The 23,180-nt window shown below is 41.2% G+C and overlaps 1 protein-coding gene across 8 annotated transcripts in view; it reads right to left on the bottom strand.

The window, feature by feature from the left end:
* The window catches only part of lnpa (limb and neural patterns a), a 118,378-nt gene extending 97,803 nt beyond the window's left edge, over nt 1-20,575 (bottom strand). For 2 of the 8 annotated variants that reach the window (XM_085986119.1, XM_085986124.1), the window contains exons 1-4: nt 20,149-20,442; nt 19,211-19,323; nt 5,931-5,972; nt 5,778-5,826 (exon numbers count right to left, since the gene is read on the bottom strand). Coding sequence is in view for 1 of the 8 variants with exons in the window: in XM_085986121.1 (XP_085842247.1) it covers nt 5,931-5,972; nt 19,211-19,237 (69 nt within the window). In the remaining 7 variants the exon portion in view is untranslated. Of the gene's footprint in view, nt 1-5,777; nt 5,827-5,930; nt 5,973-19,210; nt 19,324-20,148; nt 20,446-20,469 lie in introns of those variants that run through there. The other 6 variants (XM_085986122.1, XM_085986123.1, XM_085986121.1 and 3 more) reach the window with 6 other exon arrangements.
* Between the last annotated feature and the right edge of the window lie 2,605 nt (nt 20,576-23,180).

Raw genomic sequence — 23,180 nt, 5'->3', positions numbered from 1 at the left:
AAGTCGACAGAAAAGGAGGCGGTGCAGCCCTATACATCAGGGACATCTAGTAGGTAAATGAAGTTGTTCCTGTGGGAAAGGGAAAGGTTTAAAATGACACTGGTCTTGAGCTTTGTAGATGGTGGGGAGACTTTGATGAGTCAGGTGGTGAGCTACTCATCATAGAGTACCCAGCCTTTGCTTTTGTAGCCAATATTGGTATGGCTGGTCCAGTTATGCTTCTGGTCAATGGTCTGCACAAGATGTTGATCGTGGGAGATAGCAATGGTGGTACCGTTGAAGGTCAGCGGTGTGGTTACGTTTTCTCTTGTTGGCACTTACATGGCATGCATGGTACCTGCCACTCGTCAGCCCAAGCCTGGATGTCGTCAAATCTTGCTGTAGGTTGGCATGAGTTGCTTCATTATCAGAGGGGTTGTGAATGGAGCTGAACACTAGAATCTTGAGCAAACATCCTCACGCCTGGCCTTATGATGGAGGGAAGGTCATTGATGAAGCATCCGAAGGTTGGACCAAGGACGCTTCCGAGGAACTTATTCACCAATTTCCTGGTGCTGCAATGATTAACCTCCGACAAGCTCAACCATCTTCCTGAGTCACAAGTATGACTCCAACCCCTGGAGGGGTTTTTCTTTTGTCCCAACTAGCTTCACTTTTGCGAGGACTCCTTGCTGCCACACTCTGTCAAATACTGCCTTGGTGTAGAGGCTAGCTACTCTTATCTCTCCTCTAGAACTCAGCTTATGCATTTAGTCTGGATCAAGGCTGTGATGAGGTCCGGAGCAGAGTGAATCTGGTGGAACCTTAACTGAGCATCAGTGAGGCGTTGCTTGATGGCACTATTGATGCCTTCTTCCAACACTTACTTAGAAACATAAAAACTAGGAGCAGGAGTAGGCCATTCGGCCCTTCGAGCCTGCTCCGCCATTCAACGAGATCATGGCTGATCATCCAAACCCTAGCACCCGGTCCCTACACCGACAGTCATCCCACCCAAGCCCGATCCCCATAACCCCACGTATTTAATCCCCCCTAACACGAAGGGCCAATTTTTTTTTTTTTTTATCATGGCCAATCAACCTAACCCGCACATCTTTGGACTGTGGGAGGAAACCGGAGCACCCGGAGGAAACCCACGCAAACACGGGGAGAATGTGCAAACTCCACACAGACAGTCACCCGAGGCCGGATTTGAACCCGGGTCCCTGGCGCTGTGAGGCAACAGTGCTAACCACTATGCCACCGTGCTGCCGTACTTATGATTGATGAGGCAGTAATTGGCCAGGTTAGATCTATCTTTTCCTTTGTGAATAGGACATAACTGGACAATCTATTGACTGGCAGATGCCAGTGGCATGGCTGTTCCCCTAGTCAAGTTGTTCCAGTAGTTAAGTCTGAGGCATAGGTCTACAGCGCCAAAACAGTTATGTTGCAAGGGCCCATAGCCTTCCCTGTGTCCACTGCATTAAGCTACTGTTTAACGTCACATGGAATTAACTGAATTTGTTGGACACAGTTATCGCCAACTTTAGGAGGTGGCAGAGTAGTTTTGCAAGCACGATCCTTTTGGCTGAAGACACCTGTAGACACCTCAGCCGTATCTCTTGCACTCACCTATTGAACTGCACCATGGTTGAGAATGGGGATGTTCATGGAGTCTTTTTCTTCTGTTAGTTGCCTGGCTGTCCACCACCATTCTGGATTGCAAGCGACAGAGTTTTTTGCTCTGATCTGTTGACTGGGGTATGTTCAGCTCTGTCGATAGCCCACTGTGTTTCATAATACAGGTAGCTTCACTAGGTTGGTACCTCATTCTAAGGTATGCCCTTCTACACTTCACACGGAACCAGAGTTGATCTGCCAGGTTGATGGCTATCGAGGAGTGAGATGTGCCAGGCCATGAGGTCACAGATTGTGGTAGTATATAATTCTGCTGGTATAGCCCAATGTCTTAGAGATGGTAGATCTGTCCTTCGTCTGCATAACTTTGCATGATGGTAGTGCCACAGTACACAATGGAGGATGTTCTCCGTAAGGAGACGAGACTTTGTCTTCACAAAGAATGTGCATTGGTCACCCCTACCCACACTACCGTAGGTAGAAATATTCGCTGCAGGTAGATTGGCGAGGATGAGGTGGTTATTTCCCACTGCTGGTTCCTTCACCATCTGACACCAGTTCAGTCTGGCAGTATATCCTTCAGGACTCAACCAGTTCCATCAGTGATGACACTGCGGAGTTTCTTCAAAGTAATGTTCAAAATCAAGGAGCAATGCTTCATCAGTTGGGTGGTGGGGGCTGGAATTAGGTGATAATCAGTAGGTTACCTTGACCTTGTTTCACCTGAAGCCATGAGATTGTGTGGAGCCCGTGTCAATGTTAAGGACTCAGAGGACCACTCCCACCCGACTGCATGCCACTGTGCCCCCATCTCTGGTGGGTCTATCCCGATGATGGGACAGGACCTATCTCGGGATGTGGAGGAGTTTGGGATATTAGCTGATAAATAGGATTCTATGAGCATGACTATGACAGGCGGTCACTTGACAAATTTATTGGACAGTTCTCCCAACTTGAGTATCAGTCCCCAGATACTAGTAAGGATGATTCTGCACCGTCCACTGGGCTGAGTTTATCTAATTCTGGCCCAAATTCAATACCCAAGTCATAGCCAGTAGGTTCATTTGATTTTTGAACATTGTAGTGACTGTTTTACAACTGAATGGCTTGCTAGACCACTTCAGTGGGCCTGAAAGACATTTCTGAATGAGGTAGGTTTTTAAGACAATGTAGCAGCTTTCATGAATATTTTTCTGCTGCTAGCCCATAAGTTATAAGAGTTATTAAATTCAATTTTATTACTCACCTTGGTGGGTTAAACTGATGACCACTACCTACGGTGGAAATCCAGTACTCTTAACTACTACACTACCATATCCCCAGCCCCGCCTATTTTTGTCAGTCATTATTGCCACTGACCCCTTCTAAATGATAGAGTCTTGGTATGATGCAAAGCCTTCCTTACGCCTCTGCTAGTCTCCCAGCACTAAGCTGTGAACTAAAAGTCTATTGTACACAGTTGGCAAATACACTATAAAGCACAATAAGTTCTTTGACGAGCAAGTTGGTTTTCATCAGTGTTGGGTAACGGAGGTTCAGATGAGCATGACTGGGGAGTGGGACAACAGATGACAGAGAAGGGAAGGGGAGATATGGGGCAAGTAGTGGTGTTGGGCAGCAGGCATGAAACAGATAGCCTCTACTGCCCTGAATCCCCAAAATACTGTCAGACATCCCCACACACATCTCATTTACTCACTCACTACTGATTTTCCTTCTCAACCTACCATTGCCAGAGCCTCAGTGTCAGTTGCATCTGCTGCCACCACCATTACACTTCCCTCACCATTCACCGTTACCTAGTGCCTGCTGCCCACCCATCTAGGAGTAGCTTGCACCAGCGAGTAGTATGGAACAAAGGGAGACCGGAGAGAGTGGGAAGATTATACCAGGGAGGGGATATGGTTTTGGCAGCAGCTGGTTGTGCGAGCACACCAGGGGTAAGTTGGTACGAGAGAGATGCAGAGATAGAGACCTTTTGTGGAAGAGCTGCCAGACCCAGAGATTTTCACTCCACAATGTATCTAGTGCTGCCAGACCCAGAGATTCACACTCCACAATGTACCTTGTGCTGCCAGACCCAGAGATGCACACTCCACAATGTACCTAGTGCTGCCAGACCCAGAGATTCACACTCCACAATGTACCTAGTGCTGCCAGACCCAGAGATTCACACTCCACAATGTACCTAGTGCTGCCAGACCCAGAGATTCACACTCCACAATGTACCTAGTGCTGCCAGACCCAGAGATTTTCACTCCACAATGTACCTAGTGCTGGCAGACCCAGAGATTCACACTCCACAATGTACCTAGTGCTGCGAGACCCAAGGAACCCCCAAGTGAGCCAAACTTCACATTCCAACTCCCAGTTCTTTTGAAAACCAGACACTCCCCTCAGTGCTGCAAACTCCAGGACTTCTCGTGAGCCATTCCAAATCTCAGGAACCCTCCTCCGTGCTATCAAAAAAACAGATCCCCACCCCAATTCTGCAAGGCTCTGGGACTTTCACACACTGCTGTCAAACTTCAGCACCAAAAGCTTTGGTGCTACCAAACCCCAGCACCCTCCCTTGCCGCCCATGCTACTCAACTCTAAGACCATTCCACATGCTGCAAAACCCAAGGCCCTCCACCAGTCTTGCCAAACCCAAGGGACACCCCACCTATTTCTGCCCAACTTTGCAACTACCTCACACCCCATTGATAGCATAGTCCAAACCCCAACCACCCCCCACATCCCAGGTTTGCTAAACTCCATGACCTCACTCTTGCCCTGTGCTTCCAAACATCAATTATCTATATCATACCTGCTGTATCTTTCCTACCAACCTGCTGTGGATTCTGTGCTTCGAAAAAGATACAAATTAAGTACGGATCCTCATCACCATGAGAAATTCACAATGAGATCCACAAGGAGATTATTTATTAATTTTGAAATGCTTTGTCGCACTCCAGGTATCACACATGCAAATTTCTATATACTTTAAAAAGAAAGCTAATCATTCTCAACAGAAACTATCTTTCAACTGACTTCAGGAGTCACACTTTTTCAATATAAAAGTATTACAAAACAAGGAAGTCTGACCTTTACATGAGAATCAGCCTCTAACTAAGTTGAGCAGAGCACTGCATTTTCAGCTGAAAGGGACACGTCAAGATGTAGACAACTACACTTTAGCAGCAGAGTAATACATTGTACGTTATATGGTTTAACACCCGTCTTTATACAACAACTCATCCTCTTACTTACTGTAAGCAAGGTTATGGGAGAACCAGTAGTATAGTTAAAAAATCTTACATCTAGCGCACATCCATCCCATCTCAAAGTGTTACACCATCGCAGTTGAAACTATAATGTCACACTTGCACGAGATGAATTCAAAACCATTTTCACCAGCAAATTACAACTAATAATGTGCCTTTGACAATTGTAGTTCCACTTCAGGCCTTCATGTTTCTTAAAGTTTTGTAGCTTCATAGTGATCCAGTGGCTCGTTAACTGCTTTGGAAGTGCAAATGCTCATTATTGCTGGTACATTGCGATTGGCTGATATTTTTAATCTCACTTATGCTAAACAAATTACATTCTCCCAGTTTGCATGTTTAAAAGTCCCACATTGCCACCATTTTTTGATACTTCAGTAAAATTTCATGAAGTATGACGGGAGGAGGCTCGTGTGGAGCATGAATACCAGCATGGACCAGTTGGGCCAAATGGCCTGTTTCTATGCTTCACATTCTATATAACTGTATGTAAATCTATGAACAGTTGGGAAATCTATCAATGAACAATAATCAATTGGTAACAGAAACTTTCAAGTAGTACCAAGTAGGTTCAAAAACTACCAATCTAGAATCAAACAGAGCTAATAATAAATCTAGGAAAACAGAGAACCAATGAAAAGTGATTCAAAAATATGTTTGGAAATCCTTTTGCCAGCATCTCACTTCTTTAAACATCCAACCATAAACAGGTGCAAACTTAAAAAACAGGTAAAAGCTTAAATAATCTGCAAAAAATATTTAAACTCACAACCTATAAAATTGCCTACGTATTAGAAATGCATTGAATAGGTGTCACCCCCGTGGTGGGGCCGGGCGTCATCTGCGGCCCTGATATAGCCACTCAGAGCAAAATTGTGGCATAATACTTACTTTGATAGGTGGCCTGCAGTTGTGGTGAAATCTTAAATTAGAAACAATCCTGGGAATGAAATATTAGAGTTGCAAATACAGTAGCATTTAAAACCAAAATAAAATAATTGACTAAACTATTTTTAAAAATGTAATATTGAAGAAAAATGATACCTTGTCAATTTTTTCTAATACTTCTATAGTGGAAGGTTTTGCCTGCATTAAAAGAAAAAAATAAGTGTTAAAAAAGACACAATGAAAATATATATTCAAATAATTACAAATGTCCAAAAGAACCCTTTGGTACTGTGCATTACTATCAATAACATTCACAGCTCCTTATACAATAGGTGTGACCTCTCAACAGATGGCTTAGGTTTGAAGGGGAGATAGACTGCCAATGAGTAACCATCTGAACGTTTTTGGGATGGAATAGCATCAGTCGTGTACGCAGACATGAAATAGGTCAAATAGCGACACCAATCACTTCACAAACCTGATGGCACACTGCATTATAAAATGATAAAAATTACCACATGACCTCACCATATGTACAAGTATCCTCCACACCAAAATGTTAATGCACCTAAAAAATTGTAAATATTGCTTATTGACATTAACTCATGATTTATATCCTATATATTCAACTCTGCATAAACTGCTGATTTACTTTCATCACAAGCACAGAAAGGGGAAAAAACACTGCAGTTGGTATCAGCTTTTAAACTGTACAGCACTCAAAAATTCTCCATGCTTCCACAAAAAAAGTCCCAAATCAATATTCAAATTCATCAAAGGATTTATAAAATCCATCATGGACTCCTGCCACCTCAAAAAAAACTACATAGATCCCTCACAGAACATCTTTCAACAATGCCTGCAGAAATCATTTTATTTCAAGAGAATTCATTTACAAGGTTTGAGACATGATATGAATGTACTTTTTAAAAAACACACATCAAACTACATTCAAATTTAGTACACAAAATATTAAAGTTTACAAAACTAGCCATACAAACAAAATACCTAACAGGAACAAACATGATACTATAACACATTCATCACAGCCGTTCCCCCTCAAGAACCTGCCATATTATGAAGCAAATAATTTCTTATTCTTTTGCGCACTTGTTATTTGTCCAAGTACCCTGCTGAGAATGGGACAAAAAAAAGAGACTGCTCAGATTCTGAACAGTGGTGCCTGTATCAAATTATAGCTTATTACAACTTTAATGTGCCTGCATCCAAGTTTTAACTTGGAACAGGGAACAGAAAGCTCATAAAAATACTTTTTCTGGAACCGCACCAGTATATTTTCTTTCCAACAGCATTACTAGGTAGTTCAACATGTGGTCCCTCTTATATTAAGATATAAATATCTATTATATATTAATCCTAGTGTACATGCACTTCTTATTGATTTTTCAATGTTTTAAATTCCTATATCCACACTTAGAATGGAAACTTAACTTGTCATGCTGCAATTACACCCTCCCATCAGTGGAGCTGTGTGACATGTTTACATAGCCTGTTGCTATTATATATGCAAACAATGAAAATAAAGACAAAATATATGACTTTAAAAAGGGGACTAAACCATATCTGTGTAACCTGGTCTAAATATCCCTCGCCTTCTAACCCTGCTTCACTTGAATACTATATTTGGTCTCGACTTCCTGTGTACAATGACATAGGAGATCGACCAGCAAAGCATTGAAAGTCTTGTGTATGGCACACATTTTTATTCACATTAAGTTTACTTCCTGTGTCATAAACTGTGTGTTACGTTATTTATGTCAAGATTCTATAATGACCATACCCTAAATCAGCATGTCAACATTTTATAATGGCACAATGAAATCCACCAAGGGAACATCGTTTGCATAGTCCCTCTAACCCACAATGACCAGTGCCAGGGTAGATCTGCTGGTAGTAGATTAAAATTTTTGCTTACAGTGCACACTTCCTGTATATTTCACTCTTGTTTCCTGTATCATTGATTCCTGGGATGAGAGGGTTATCCTATGAGGAGAGATTGAGTAGATTGGGACTATACTTTCTGGAGTTTAGAAGAATGAGAGGTGAGGTCATTGAAACATATAAAACAAAGATTCCGAGAAGGCTTGACAGGGTAGATGCTGAGAAGCTGTTTCCCCTGGTTGGAGTCTAGAACTAGGGGGCATAGTCTCAGGATAAGGGGTCAGCCATTTAGGACTGAGATGAGAAAAAATGTCTTCACTCAAAGGGTTGTGAATCTTTGGAATTCTCTACCCTAGAAGGCTACAGATGCTCAGTCATTCAGTATATTCAAGGCGGAGATCGACAGATTTTTGGACTCTTAAGGGAATCAATGGATATGGGGCAACAACAGAAAATGCTGGAAATACTCAGCAGGCATTTGTGGAGAGAGAAACAGAGTTAACGTTTCAGGTCTGGGACCCTTCATCAGAACTGGAAAAAGCTGGAGATGTAACAGATATTAAGCAAGTGCAGAGGCGGGGGGGGGGGGGGTTAGATGGGGGAGGAAGGAATTGAAAGAACATACTGTGCTTATGTAAGAGGCAGGAAAGATAAAATGTTGCAAATGGGAATGGCAAAATAATACAGCATGAAAAATGGGGGCAGGGGTTATTGTCTGAAAATGTTGAACTCGATGTTGAGCCCGAAAGGCTGTAAAGTGCCTAATCGAAAGATGAGGTGCTGTTCCTCGAGCTTACGTCGAGCTTCATTGGAACAATGTAATAGGCCGAGGACAGAGAGATCAGAGTGGGAGTGAAGCGGAGAATTAAAAAGTGACAGGCGACTGGAAGCTCAGGGTCACCTGAACAGAAGTGTTCCGCAAAGCAGTCGCCCAATCTGCGTTTGGTCTCCCCAATGTAGAGGAGACCGCATCGTGAGCAGCGAATACAGTATATTAAATTGCAAGTACAACAAATAAATCACTGTTTCACCTGGAAGGGGTGTTTGGGGCCTTGGACAGTGGGAAGGGAGGAGGTAAATGCATCTCCTGCGCTTGCACGGGAAGGTGCCAAGCGAAGGAGAAGGGGTGATTGAGGAGTGGACCAGGGTGTCGCAGAGGGAGCGGTCCCTTCGGAATGCTGAAAGGGGAGGTGAGGGGAAGATGCGTTTGGTGGTGGGATCACGTTGGAGGTGGCGAAAATGGCGGCGGATGATCCGTTGAATGTGGAGGCTGGTGGGGTGAAAGGTGAGGACAAGGGGAACCCTATTGTGGTTTTGGGAGGGAGGGGAAGGGGTGAGAGCAGAAGTGCGGGAACTGGAATGGACACGGTCAAGGGTCATGTCAACCACAGTAGAGGGGAATCCTCGATTGAGGAAAAAGGAAGACATGTCGGAAGCACTGGTATGGAAGGTGGCATCGTCAGAACAGACGCGGCGGAGACAGAGAAACTGGGAGAATGGAATAGAGTCCTTACAGGAAGCGGGGTGGGAGGAAGTGAAGTCCAGGTAGCTGTGGGAGTCAGTGGGCTTGTAGTGGATATGGGGATCGGGCAGGAAAGTGGAGTTGAGGTTGAAGATCAGTTATGATCTTATTGAATGGCAGAGCAGACTCGAAGGGCGTATGGCCTACTCCTGCTCTTATCTTATGCCTACTTCCATTACGTCATTTCACATACCCAGGTATTACTTTTAATCTATAATAGACTGCAAGGCGTGTATACTTACCACTAACAAGGGGGGGGGGGGGGGGGGGGGAAAAGAGAGGCAGCCAGACAAGGGAGGAGACACACATTGGAGGAGAGAGAGAGAGAGAGGAGAGAAAAAGAGGCATGAGAGCGAGAGAAAGGCACAAGAAAGAGAGGGGCACAAGAGAGAGAGGGGCATGCAAGAGTGAGTGGAGGTGAGAAACAAGAGAAAAAGAGACAAGCAGTCAAAGAGAGAGAGAAAGAAAGCCAGAGTAGGCAAAGAGATGGGGGAAGAGAGACTAGGAGAGAGAGAAATGAAGGAAGAAAAAGAGACAAGCACACAAGGAGATAGACAGAAAGTTGGGGGCTTCTTCTGTGAGAAAGATGCGTATGGGGCTCCTTCCCCACAATTTCAAGGGTGATAATCTCTCCATATAACCCTCAGCCATGTGTGAGAATAGGGAACGGTAGGAAGATTAGGGAACGCAACAGGTGGCTAAAGGGGTGTTGTTAGGAAGAGGATTTCTATTTTATGGGGCATTGGCACCAGTTTTGGGCAAGTGGAGTGTGATTTCATATGGACTGGCTACATATGAACAAGAGCAGAGCTAATAAACTGCTAAAACGGATAAATAGGGAAGTGAAGAATCATTTAAAATTAGGAAAAGCAGCCACAGGGAAATCAGAAAGAGCAAATAGAGAAGGCAGAAACAGAGGAGGTTAATTTACAAATAAAAATAAATTTACCCAACTGGATAGAATGTAGAAGGAATAAGGGAAGTAGGAGAGGAACCTTAAATCAACTAGTTCTAAGCAGGAAAAAAAATTAAAGAACAAGGTACAAAAGCAAAACATTGCAGATGCTGGAAATCTGAAATAAAAACAGAAACTGCTGAAAAATACTCAGCAGGTCAGGCAGCGTCTGTGCAGGGTTAGTGTTTCAGGTCATTTCATCAGAAAGGTCATCGAACTGAAAAGTCAACTCTGCTTCTCTCTCTCCACAGATGCTGCCTGACCTACAGAATATTCCCAGCATTTTCTGTTTTTATAAAAGAACAAGGAATTAGTTTGGACAAAAAATAGAAATCAAGGGAAAGGAGTAGCTTTAAATACAAACTGGGGAAATCAGAAGCAATTCTATCATAGGAAGATATAGATTTAATAGCACAAACAGAAACTAGGCTGCAAACTGGACAGGACAGCAAAATAAACATGTGAGTGTATTTTTTAGAAGGGATAGAATAGATAAGAAAGGAGTAATGAAAGAGGGAAACATTTGCTGTACAGAGGACTGATATACATGAAAGAGGTTTAGACAGTCAATATCGAAGATTTAAAAACGGATTGTTACATTAGTGACATTGTAAGACAGACTCCATAACTGTGATAGGGAAGTGGAAGAGGAAATTTTAGATAGATCAGGGAAATGAGTAGGAACAACAAAATTATTGTTTTAGAAGATTTTAATTACCCACTCGTTGATTGGGACAGGGAGGGAATAAACAGGAATGCAATGCCTAAAATATGTGCAGACTCCTTCCTCAAACAGTATGCTCAGATGCCTACATCAGGTAGATGAGTTAAATGTGGGCGAGTAGGAGTAGTGACCATAATATGGCAAGATTCAAGGTCCAAATAAAAAAAAATATAAAAACAAGGGCACCAGATTGTAATAGAGCAGATGTTAGAAAGATGAGGAATCTGCTGAGGTGAAGTAGAAAGAGAAATTGGCTGGAGTCATACCTAGCACAAAGGAAGATGGTTGTAGTTTTTGGAGGCCAATCATCTCAGCCCCAGGACATCACTGTAGGAGTTCCTCAGGGCAGTGTCCTGGGCCCAACCATCTTCAGCTGCTTCATCAATGACCTTCCCTTCATCATAAGGTCAGAAGTGGGGATGTTCGCTGATGATTGCAGTGTTCAGTTCCATTCGCAACTCCTCAGATAATGAAGCAGTCCATGCCCGCATGCAGCAAGACCTGGATGGCATTCAGGCTTGAGCGGATAAGCGGCAAGTAACATTCACGCCACAAAAGTGCCAGACAATGACCATCTCCAACAAGCGGGAGTCTAACCGCCACCCCTTAACATTCAACGGCATTACCATCACCAAATCCCCCACCATCAACATCCTGGAGGTCACCATTGACCAGAAACTTAACTGGACCAGCCACAAATACTGTGGCTATAAGAGCAGGTCAGTGGCTGGGTATCCTGCAGCGAGTGTCTCATCTCCTGACTCCCCAAAGCCTTTCCACCATCTACAAGGCACAAGTCAAGAGAGTGTGATGGAATACTCTTCACTTGCCTGGATGAGTGCAGCTCCAACAACACTCAAGAAGCTCAACACCATCTAGGACAAAGCAGCCCGCTTGATTGGCACCCCATCCACCAACTTAAGCATTCACTCCCTGCACCACCGGCGCACCGTGGTTGCAGTGTGTACTGCAGCAACTCGCCAAGGCTTCTTCGGCAGCACCACCCAAACCCGCGACCTCAACCACCTAGAAGGACAAGGGCAGCAGGCGCATGGGAACATCACCTCCTACAAGTTCCCCTCCAATATACACACCATCCTGACTTGGAAATATATCGTTGTTCCTTCATCGTCGTTGGGTCAAAATCCTGGCACTCCCTCCCGAACAGCACTGTGGGAGTACCTTCACTACAAGGACTGCAGCGGTTTAAGGCAGCGGCTCACCACCACCTTCTCAAGGGCAATTACAGGGTAATAAATGCTGGCCTTGCCAGCGATGCCCACATCCCAGGAACAAATTTTTAAAAAATCAACAATAGGAAATTTTTGAAAGAGATTGCAAAGGTGCAGAATAAATATATATGATTAAAAATAGAGACTGCTTCCAGTTTCAGGATGCCATGGTAGAAAAAGAGAGAGTTCAGAAACAAACTAAAATTGAAGAGGGCATATGGTGCCTATAGGCATGATAAAAATGAAAGAATACAATAAAATAAGGAAAGAGGTTAAGAGTAGGACAAGGAAAGCAAGGAGGGAGCATGAGGAGACAACCTCAAAAAATATTAACAGTAAAGTATTCTAGGAATATATCAGGAAAAAAAGAGAACTGTCAGACGTGAGATGGGACCTTAGAGATTTTAGTGAGTTACTGGAGGATGAACGGAAATTGGCAGCGATATTTAACTGGTACTTTGCATCAGTGTTTACAAAAGAGAAGGATAGTGGGAGCAGATAAATCCTGAATTGGCTAAAAGCAAGATGAGAAATATTATGACAAATTAGTTAAGTTAAAGGACAAAGTGCTGGGACCTGACGGTATACTCCAACGATTCTGAAGGAAATGGGGGAAGAAAGAGAGAAGGCCCTAGAAATTATGACCCCGATTTTAACTGTCCCCACCTGGCCAAAACCAAGTGTAGGGGGAAGCTAAAATAATGGGAGTCACTTAACCCCAGCGATCCCACTTCTTTCCTGCCATGTCTCCATATTAACCTACTCTTTTGAGCAGGACTCCCACAGGAAGGAACTGTGGTCATTTTTTTTTATTGATTCATGGAATGTGGGCATCGCTGGCAAGGCCAGCATTTATTGCCCATCCCAAACTGCTCTCGAGAAGGTGGTGGTGAGCCGCCTTCTTGAACCACTGCAGTCCGTGAGGTGAAGGTGCTCCCACAGTGCTGTTAGAGAGGGAATTCCAGGATTTTGACCCAGTGACGATGAAGAAACGGCAATATATTTCCAAGTAGGATGGTGTGTGACTTGGAGGGAAACTTGCAGGTGGTGGTGTTCTCATATGCCTGCTACCCTTGTTCTTCTAGGTGGTAGAGGTCGCGGGTTTGGGAGGTGTTGTCGAAGAAATACGCAGATCAGGTCCGATGACGACAACATCAAATCTATTGCTAATAGACTTTGGTCTACTCACCTCAAATTTAAAATTCTCATCCCAGTGTTTAAATCCCTTCATGGCCTAGCACCTCCCTATCTCGGTCATCTTCTCCAGCCCTATAATACTGAGAACTCTGCGTTGCTCTGACTATGGTCTCTTGTGCATCATGAAAACCCTTCACTACACCACTGGCAGCTATGCTTTTAGCTGTCTAGGCTCCAAGCTCTGAAATTCCCTCCCTAAACCTCTCTACCTCCCTCTCATCCTTTGAAACCCCACCAAGCTTTTAGTCACCCTTCCACATATCGCCTCTGATTCAGTGTCATTCTTTGTCTGATTACGCTTCTGTGAAATGCCTTGGGACTTTTTCTGTGTTAAAAGCACTATATAAATGTAAATTATTGTTGTTGAATCAAAATCATTGATGTAAATTAGAAACAGTAGTGGCCCCAACACTGAACCCTGGTACACCCCATTCATTGGTACCCCTTCCAACTGTGACATTGCCCAGTACCCATTGTCTTCTATGTTCAGACAATTTCTTATCCATATCCAACTTTTTCTCTGCAACATCACAACTTTTGAGATAATTATCTTCATATGTCCTTTGGAAGTCTAAGCACGCAGCCCAATAGGGTTTACCACAGTTGAAATAAGCATCAGACAGCCTCTTCCTCCTCTCTAAATCTTCACCGTATTGAATTCAAGGCTCTGCACAATTGCTGATTCTACAACTCTAGTATAAATTAACAAAAATATCCACTTCCTGATTTAACTCCTCTTTTTAATTATTGAACTCTGTTGGTCTCCTGCACTGTGTGCTTTGGTCCTTCACTTTCAGTTCTCAGTAAAAAAAAAATTGCACCAGTCCACTAAACTTAGACGAAGACTTCTTGATGATTTAGTCACGAGTGAAGACCGATTTCAGAATAGAATATCGAACCCGTCAAATGGTACTCCACCAAGCAAATTATAGGTTATAGAAATACAGTTAGTCAGAGCCCGCAGCAAATATTAGAGGAACCAGGAGAGGAAAGCCATGCAGAAACAGTAGATATCTAGAGTAGCAGAAACTGCAGACACCATGGGATTCAGCTAACAATGGCTTTGCAGGAATTGCAGGTAGTGAACTGAAAAGAAACCATGAAGCAGCTATAATTTACAAAATAAGGAGCAACACTACCTCGGAATGCAACCTATTGTAAAAAATAGCGACTTGTAGAGAACATCGCCTGTAATGAGCTCCTTTTTAAACAGTTTTAATAAAAAAACTGAGAAACCAAGTTGAAGAGCCACAGCATAATGTAGGATATGTTCACGGTTTAAAAAGAGTGAGAGAGAAAACTAGGTAATTCAGTAAGAAGAGATTAGTTGGGTTTAACAGTCTGAAGATGTATTGTACTGCTTTTCAAGAGGATAGTGTGTGCTCATTTACAGATTCTTTATTCAATACATTAAAAAATGTTACTATATCTTTCCTTACTGCAGAATGTAATTCAATTGCAGAATCCATAAGTGCTTCCCTGGTCATTTAAGGAACGTCTAATTTATGTTGAGTACCACTTACTTATATGCATCCATCAAAACCCCGCTCGACTTTTTTTGACTACTGTGCAAGAGATTATGTGCATCAAATAAATGACTTGGTGGGCTCCCATTGCAATGTGAACAAAACTGGGGCCTTGTTTGCTTCATAAATGAATGCAAACCAAATTTAAATATATTTAGATAATAATGCAACAACATGACATTAAGTTTGCTGGTAGGACATTAATGTACATTGGGAACAAGTACATTGGGAATAAGTTTATAGAGAAACAACCAATTTAAATAAAATGTCACCAAGTCATGAGGCAAAATATCCTAATTTCCATGCAAGTACAGAGCACTGCGTATGCGTACAGGGCACCCGAAAAGCTCACCAAGTTGATCAGTAAAGAGCTAAGCCAGATAGATCAGGAAGTGTCAATTTGATTTCTATGTTAACCAATGTCAGCAAGGGTGACGTTGGAGGAGAGAAAAAAAAGTATCTAGCAACTCATACAGGAAGTACATACAGGCAAACATCAGGAAAAGATGAGGTCAGGTTCAGCAAGCAAGCTGCCTGCTAAAACCAAACATCAAGGCTCAAATATAAATAACAACTATTTGGGCAAGTACTGGATGGCAACCAGTGCCTGTGGAACTGCACCCCAGCAACAAATCCATGCTTTTAGAGAAGGGGGAATGGGAATAAATTGCCATGGAAGCAGAAAAAACAAATATTTTAGGGTGCAATTACAACAAAGCTAACCATCTCAGATCATTGAGAGAAAAATGCGGCAGTATAACAGCACCCTTTAACCTTACTCTTCTGAATACAGAATTCCAAGCTGTTTTGCATAACAAAGTTCAGTGACTAGCACAAAACTTGCCCCAGGACATTGCTGCAGGAGTTCCTCAGGGCAGTGTTCTGGGCCCAACCATCTTCAGCTGCTTCATCAATGACCTTCCCTCCATCAGGTCAGAAATAGGGGTGTTTGCTGATGACTGCACAGTTTTCAGTTCCATTCGCAACTCCTCAGATAATGAAGCAGTCCATGCCCAAATGCAGCAATACCTGGACAACATTCAGGCTTGGGCTGATAAGTGGCAAGTAACATTCGCACTACACAAGTGCCAGGCAATGACCATCTCCAAAAAGAGAGGTTCTAACCACCAATAGCATTACCATCGTCGAATCCCACACCATCAACATCTGGTCATCATTGACCAGAAACTCAACTAGACATGCCACATAAATACTGTGGCTACAAGAGCAGGTCAGAGACTGGGTATTCTGCAGCGAGTGACTCACCTCCTGACTCCCCAAAGCCTTTCCACCATCTACAAGGCACAAGTCAGGAGTGTGACGGAATAGTCTCCACTTGCCTGGATGAGTGCAGCTCCAACAACATTCAAGATTCTCAACACCATCCAGCTGCTTGATTGGCACCCCATCTACCATCTTATACATTCATTCCTTCCACCACCGGCACACCATGTCTGCAGTGTGTACATCTACAAGATACACTGCAGCAACTCATCAAGGTGTCTTCAACAGCACCTCTTAAAAAGGTGCAAGAATGCAAGTTACAGTCTAGGATGCAAAAGAATCACCTGATGCATTATTCCTGAACACTTATTCACACCTTTCTACTTAGGTGACATTTTGTTCAATTCAATCAACTTGGCACTTTGCTCAGGTATAGACAGGCAGCCCGAGAGATGTCGTTGAACTCTACTGGAAATGACAGCTTCATTTATGTGGACAAACATTCTATGTAATTGATAACCAATAAATGGCTAATGATCCATTGTCATTATATAAGCATTTTTTAATGTCCTTTGTTCTAATATATCAGTCAGTCTGAAGCTAGCAGAGATACTGGGCTAGAAATAAATTTCACCATATGAGCAACTGAGTTTCAAAAATGAATTTTATGTTGAAAGTAGCATAAAGAAGTCTGTTCTTTTGACATTGAGAATATAATGTTTTTAATTATAAAATATATTATTTATACTGACTGCTGCACATTTAATTGTTCAGTGTTCAATTAATTTGTCTGTTGGTTTACAATTTGATCGAATGTATATTCTTTTGCCTACCAAAAATGACCAGCTCACATCACAGTACATGTCATAGTCCAATAAGACAAATGCATTGGCAATAGCTCTCTGTTTGACTCCTGTGCCTTGCTAAATTTGCCTAGATATTGCACAGGTAAAGGTACACTTCAATTCTTGGAGAACACATGCGGGGTCCACATATTGGAATGGCCAGTGATGCTGAATCCAAGGAAAATATTTAACATAAAAAGCTAAAATTGTAACGTGTACAAGAAATAAATTTAACTACACAAACAATTGAAAAAGAAGAAATAACAACAGAAAATGCTGGAAATACTCAGCAGGCCAGGCAGCATCCGTGGAGAGAGAATTTTCTGTTGTTATTTCAGATTTCCAGCATCCGCAGTATTTTGCTATTAAGTTGAAAAATAAGAGCTAGGTACACACATCATGCCAGCCTCTGTCGATACGAAGACATAAATAGAGGCATAGAGTACAAAAGCCAGGAAGTTATGTTAAACCTATATAATACACAGGAGTTCGGCCCTAACTGGATTATTGTGTCCAATTCTGGGCACCACACTTTATGAAAGGCATGAAGAATTTGGAGGGTACAGAAGTGATTTATTAGATTGGTTCCAGGGATCAGGGATTACAGCTATGTGAACAGACTGAAGAAGTTGGGGTTGTTCTCCTTACAGCAGAGAAGGCTAACAGGAGATTTGATAGAGGACTTTAAAATCATGAAGGGTTTAGACAAGAGTAAATAAAGAGAAATGGTTTCCAATGGCTTAAAGGTCAATAACGAGAGGGCACAGATTTAAGGTGATTGGCAAAAGAACCAGAGGTGACATGAGGAAAAACATTTTTACACAATGCATGGTTTGGAATGCACTGCCTGATAAGGATGGTGGATACTGATTCAATAGTAGCCTTCAAAAGGGAATTGGATAAATACTTGAAGGAGAAAAAATTGCTGGGATATGGAGAATGGGACTAACTGGATTGCTCTTCAAAAGAGCTGCAGATTCGACAGGCCGAATGGCCTCCTTCTATACTGTACTATTCTATGATTCAAAGATTAACTGACAGCATCTGCAGATTCAAAACTTGTAATTTCTACAGCTAAAAGAATATTTTAGATGCACTGGGAAAGTCATAGTATTTTAATTATGTCAAATATGTCATGTCAATATCCAGAGATAAGCTCATAGGCTCCAAATTCCCGAGACGGGTTGCAAGCTGCAACAAGCCATCATTAGGCTTTAGCAATTAACCTTCAACTAGACTACTTTTTAGAATAGCACAAGGTCATACTGAATCAATGCTGTTGCTACTAGGGGAAATAAAGCATAAAACACTACTTGGTATGTAACACATAAGAGGCTATCTTTCCACAGGGCAAATTTCATTTTGATCTGTACTACAGATAACTTGCTGAATTTACCATAGCTCTGACATCAAAATCAATTTCTTCAGGCAATCACCTTTATGAAGGGATGCCTCAATGTCTTTCCCTTACACCTGTGGCCCCTTTTAACTCCACATTTTTTCTCAAAAGCTACAATTTAGGTCAACCCTTCCCTCCAAAAGCAAAATGTATGCCCCCAACTAAACAATATGCTTCTTTTAGCCAGTAATTTTAACAGTCTCAATCCACTTTTGTGTTTGAGAATCATTAGGTTCCAATAATAAAATGTCTAGAATTGAGCTTAAAGGACAATAACCTTTGTAGAATTCCCAAGTCAACCTTTTCTTCCCCACCCATACTTTAGAATTAAAATGATAGTACAAAAGGAAGTGAAATCTGTTTCTTTTCCAGAACTCTCAAATTTCTACCAGCTATAATATAATGTTATTTAATGCATTAACAATCTTTTGTGGCAAGATTGGTACCCGAAGCAGCACTGCACTTCCATGCATACCATCATCGTTCCCCAAGTTTCACACAAATTGGAGTCAATCAGAAAGATATGGAGCATTTCAACATAAAAACTTAATACCCACCCTCAGTTTCCTTAAAAAGCAAATACACCTGGAATTAGAATTCTCAGAAATATTCTGAAGAGGTCTCTCATAGCAAAGTGAAGTCATAAATATTTAAACAAGTAAATCACAATTTTTGTCTATCTTTGGGCTATATTAATGAGGCAAGACAGTACCCAATGTACATATCTACCAATATAAATAAAATCTGCTCCTTTGCATTCACTACAGATCTGTCACATTTAAAGCCTTACCACTGCAATCACATTTCAAAACAAGTTAGATATTTGGATTGAAAATCACCTTCCCCTGGAGTTTGCTTTAAAACTCTTAGTTATTATACAATTTGAATTGAAGTGCAATTGTTCACTTACCCTCCAGCAAGAAAGCATCACTCCCATTTTGTTTTTACTCAAGTTGCTTGTGAAGCAGATGATCTAATCAATCTATTTATTTATATGATGAAGGCACACAAATAATTCTGGACCTGTAGAATTAACAAATTCATCCATCAAAATACAATTATGTATTGACAATATTTGATGCATACTATATTTAAAATAAAATTCCACATAATATTACAGCAAATTTTTTGACTTATAACACTCCTGTGAAGCACCTTGGGACATTTTACTACGCTAAAGGCACTATATAAATACAAGTTGTTATCAACAACCACCGCATTCTGAAAGTTCATTTCAATAAGGCATTCAAGTAAATGCAAAAATCAAATGGATCATTTTGGAAATTCAGCACTTTCAATTGTAATTAACTTTTACATAAACAATGTCACATTAGTAGAATATAATTTTGTCAAATGGAAACTTGTACATCACCAAACCTCCTAGGTTTACTTAAAGTTACCACATTTATTTTTCAGGGCCATCAAAAGAAAGAACTTGCATTTATAGTGATCTCAAGACATCTCAAAGTGCTTCACAGCCAATTAAGTGCTTTTGTAGTGTTGTCACTCTGTAATGTAGGGAAATACTAGTCAATTTAAACACAGCAAGGTCACGTAAACAGCAGAGGAAATGACCAGATGATCTGTTTATGGTTATGGTGTTGTTGGTTGAAGGATGACTAGCAGAACACCAGGAAAGAAAAGTGCCATGGGATCTTTTACGTCCACCGCAGTTTAATGTCTTAATATTCTGCTTGTCTTTAATAATAAGCAAAATGAAGGTAACAATTAACGAAATTTCGTAACCGTAGTGATTTACGAAAGCTGCTCCTACCGACCTGCAAGCATGAACCGGGCCTCAGATTTCTTTGCCACGGATTAAAAATAGCTTATTTTAATGAAACGCACCTTTGGGTTTAGAGACACTTGCACTTTTGCACCAGTGTTCAGGCCTGCAGAGTCCACAGCAACTCTCAGGCTGCCAATAACCTCGCTCTTGCCGCCCTGAACGCGCTGACTCTTATGTGAAAATCAGCACTAATACCGTACCAATAACCGAGGCCCTTCCTGAAGAGGAGAGCGTCTCTCTGGTCAGGCCTGCCTGCAAGCACGGCAGAGGTAAAGACTCAAGCTGCATAACACGGCCTACGGTTCTTCACGACTGCTGCCACTAATCCTGCCGCGACCGAGCCGAACCGGACACCGCTGCCGCTGCAGTAACCCACTCACCTACAACTCCAAGCTCTTCCTCTACCGCCAACAGCAGCGCATCCCACCGCGCAAGCGCACAACCAGCCGGGGCGCCCACAACCTTTCACCCGTACGCTGCTGCCACGTGATGCAAAGTGGTGCCTTTCAGAGGGTTTGGACCAAGTGAAAGACACAAAGCGCAGGAGTGAGGGTAAGGCACTGTGGAAAGAAGGGAAATTCATCGTAAACAGACCGATATAGACATCTTATACCAACCGTAAAGGCATTATAATTTTAAAATCAACTTTTTATACGGAGTCTTAATTGCACACTAAGACTATTTGATTATCTTAGAATAATGAATTACTGTACTTCTGCCTCTTTACCTACAACAGTTAATTGTAATATTGTTTTGATTACTCCATCCTCTTTAATTGCGGCATTGTTATTTCGTTGCCTGAGTCGGAGGAAAGCAAACGATAAATAAAACAATTTTGGCAGTTAATTAAATTCAGAGCTATAGTTTGGTTGTGATGTTGATTTTGTTCACAATTGATATTTACATCAGCCTTGTGGATTCACTTCAAATATTTAGCAATTTTCGGTTGGAAGTCTTAATATTGTTAGCAACTATAGTTCTAGCTCTTTAAACGTTTACAGTGCGATAATCGTTTTTAAGTTATTAAATTAGTACCAATCTGAAATGTTTGTCCAATTTTAATGCCACAGTTTATACAGGGTTCATAAATTATTGTCTCCTGATAATTCTTCTGCTTGAGTAGATATTAAAATACAAGAATGGATGTTCGTCTAGCTACAGCGACGTCCTGGATGTTGCTCTTTGATAGATGAGGTTCCCATTAAGATGTATTTCTAGTCACTTAATGCCTGTACCTGCGTATTTTATAGATAATGAAGAAAGAAAAATCGGCAAAGTAATACAAGCATTTGGTACAGATTAATTGCAATTAGAGATTTCACTACAAACTCATGATCCGATTTCACTTTTAATGAAATATATTGTAATAACAATCCTCCAGGTTGGCAAAACCTAGCTACATTTTATAAGAAAGTTTTTTTTACTTTGAATTTCTCAAATTATTTTAATGTATTGAGATATTTACACACAGAGTGAGGTTAGTGTGTTTTTTGTAAAATAAACTATCAAACCAAACATGTGGGTTCTTATGTGATCGTCGACTATAAGCATATTTGTAACGTGGGAAATCCAGCATTTTGGAGTGCAGATCAATATTTTGAAATTGGTTATTTATTATAGTTTCCGTGTTATAAATTGGGCTAAAGTGGAATTGTTGTGCATACAACTTTGTCTCCAAAAAAAACTTAACGCAAATTGTCCTAAATAATTGAACGGCCTGTTTACAAACTGTCGAATTATTTATACAGTTAGATAACCTTTAAACTTTTTTTGACCCGAAGGAAATGTTATAGTCGGTCTTGAAATATGCAGAATTCCCATGTGTGTGTTTCTTTGTCAGGTGAAAGTACATTGTGGAGCATTAGGTTGGTGCAAAACACTGAGGAGAAGGCATCTTTAATAAAAACGAAAACTGTATGATTTGGGCCATTTGTTCTGCAATACCGATCATTGCATTTACTGTAGGTGATTGTAACTGTTTCTTCTTGACATTTAAGAAATCCAGTTCTCAATATTAAACGAAATAAACATTTTGAGAGTTCCAAAGAATGTATTTTGCCAGTTTCATTTTATTCTTTATTCCATTGACCACAGAGGAGAATGTTATGTGAAACATACTAGCAACGCAATTTCATAAGTTACGGGAAACCTTTCAAACAATGCAATTACAAAACAGTCATTTTCCTGCTTTAATATAATTGTTTTTACGAAATCTACTACAAAGAACAGAATTCGTATTGAAACAAAACTGCAATTGCTTGATAAAGGGGCAGGTGACATTTGTTTGTTTCGTTAAAAAGCTTGTCCTCCAAAGAAAAACACACATAACAAATACAAAAGGGAAACCCATGACACAAATCTAGGTATCATAAAGTAACAAAGGCAACACATACTCGTTGTTACCCTGCCCCCACCCAGAAAGGAACCCTTTTTGCATTATATAGTATATGAATTCAATCAATACATTTTACAACTTAATCGACTGTAATAAAATCGTGCACGCTAAAAGATGATGTAGCACTTGATGCCCCATTTTGGAAATCAATAGCAAACTTTAGAAGTGACTTTTGTGTACAGGTCTTATAATTTCAGCGGTTTATCCACCCGTGTCGCTATATAAATACCAGTTATGACTGTCATATTCTAGAAACATTGAAACCTCGCTAAAGAAGATTGAAGAAATGTATCTTTCTCGCTCACTCAGTTTCTGCTTCATAAACTCACTTTATTTTGGTACAAAGAAAGATATTTGCTATTTGGCCCACAGCTAGGTTTGGTAACCCGTCTGACATTCATTCAGTGACATGCTGAGTGCTCACCAGTGGCATCTGGTTTGCACAAAAAGCAACCGACCCCTTGACAGGTTTCATGGACGGTATAGACTCCAATTGAAAGTGACGTCTATTTCCCTGTGTGATTCTGTACTAAAAGTAATGTCCTACTTTGAATAAATGATCAGACTCTCCTAAATTATGCACTTTTATTGGTCATATTGTTTCCCCCCAGTAAACAAAGAAAAAGTGGTTAGTATTTTAAAAATGCACATTTTGAGATATTTTATATGTACAATAATATAATGACTAGTCTAGCC

Source organism: Somniosus microcephalus, chromosome 4, assembly GCF_052327205.1.
Source record: "Somniosus microcephalus isolate GS21.2 chromosome 4, FLI_Smic_1.0, whole genome shotgun sequence".
Taxonomy (NCBI): domain Eukaryota; kingdom Metazoa; phylum Chordata; class Chondrichthyes; order Squaliformes; family Somniosidae; genus Somniosus; species Somniosus microcephalus.
The sequence above is the reverse complement of the archived record's forward strand: the minus strand, read 5'-3'. Positions and strand labels throughout refer to the sequence as shown.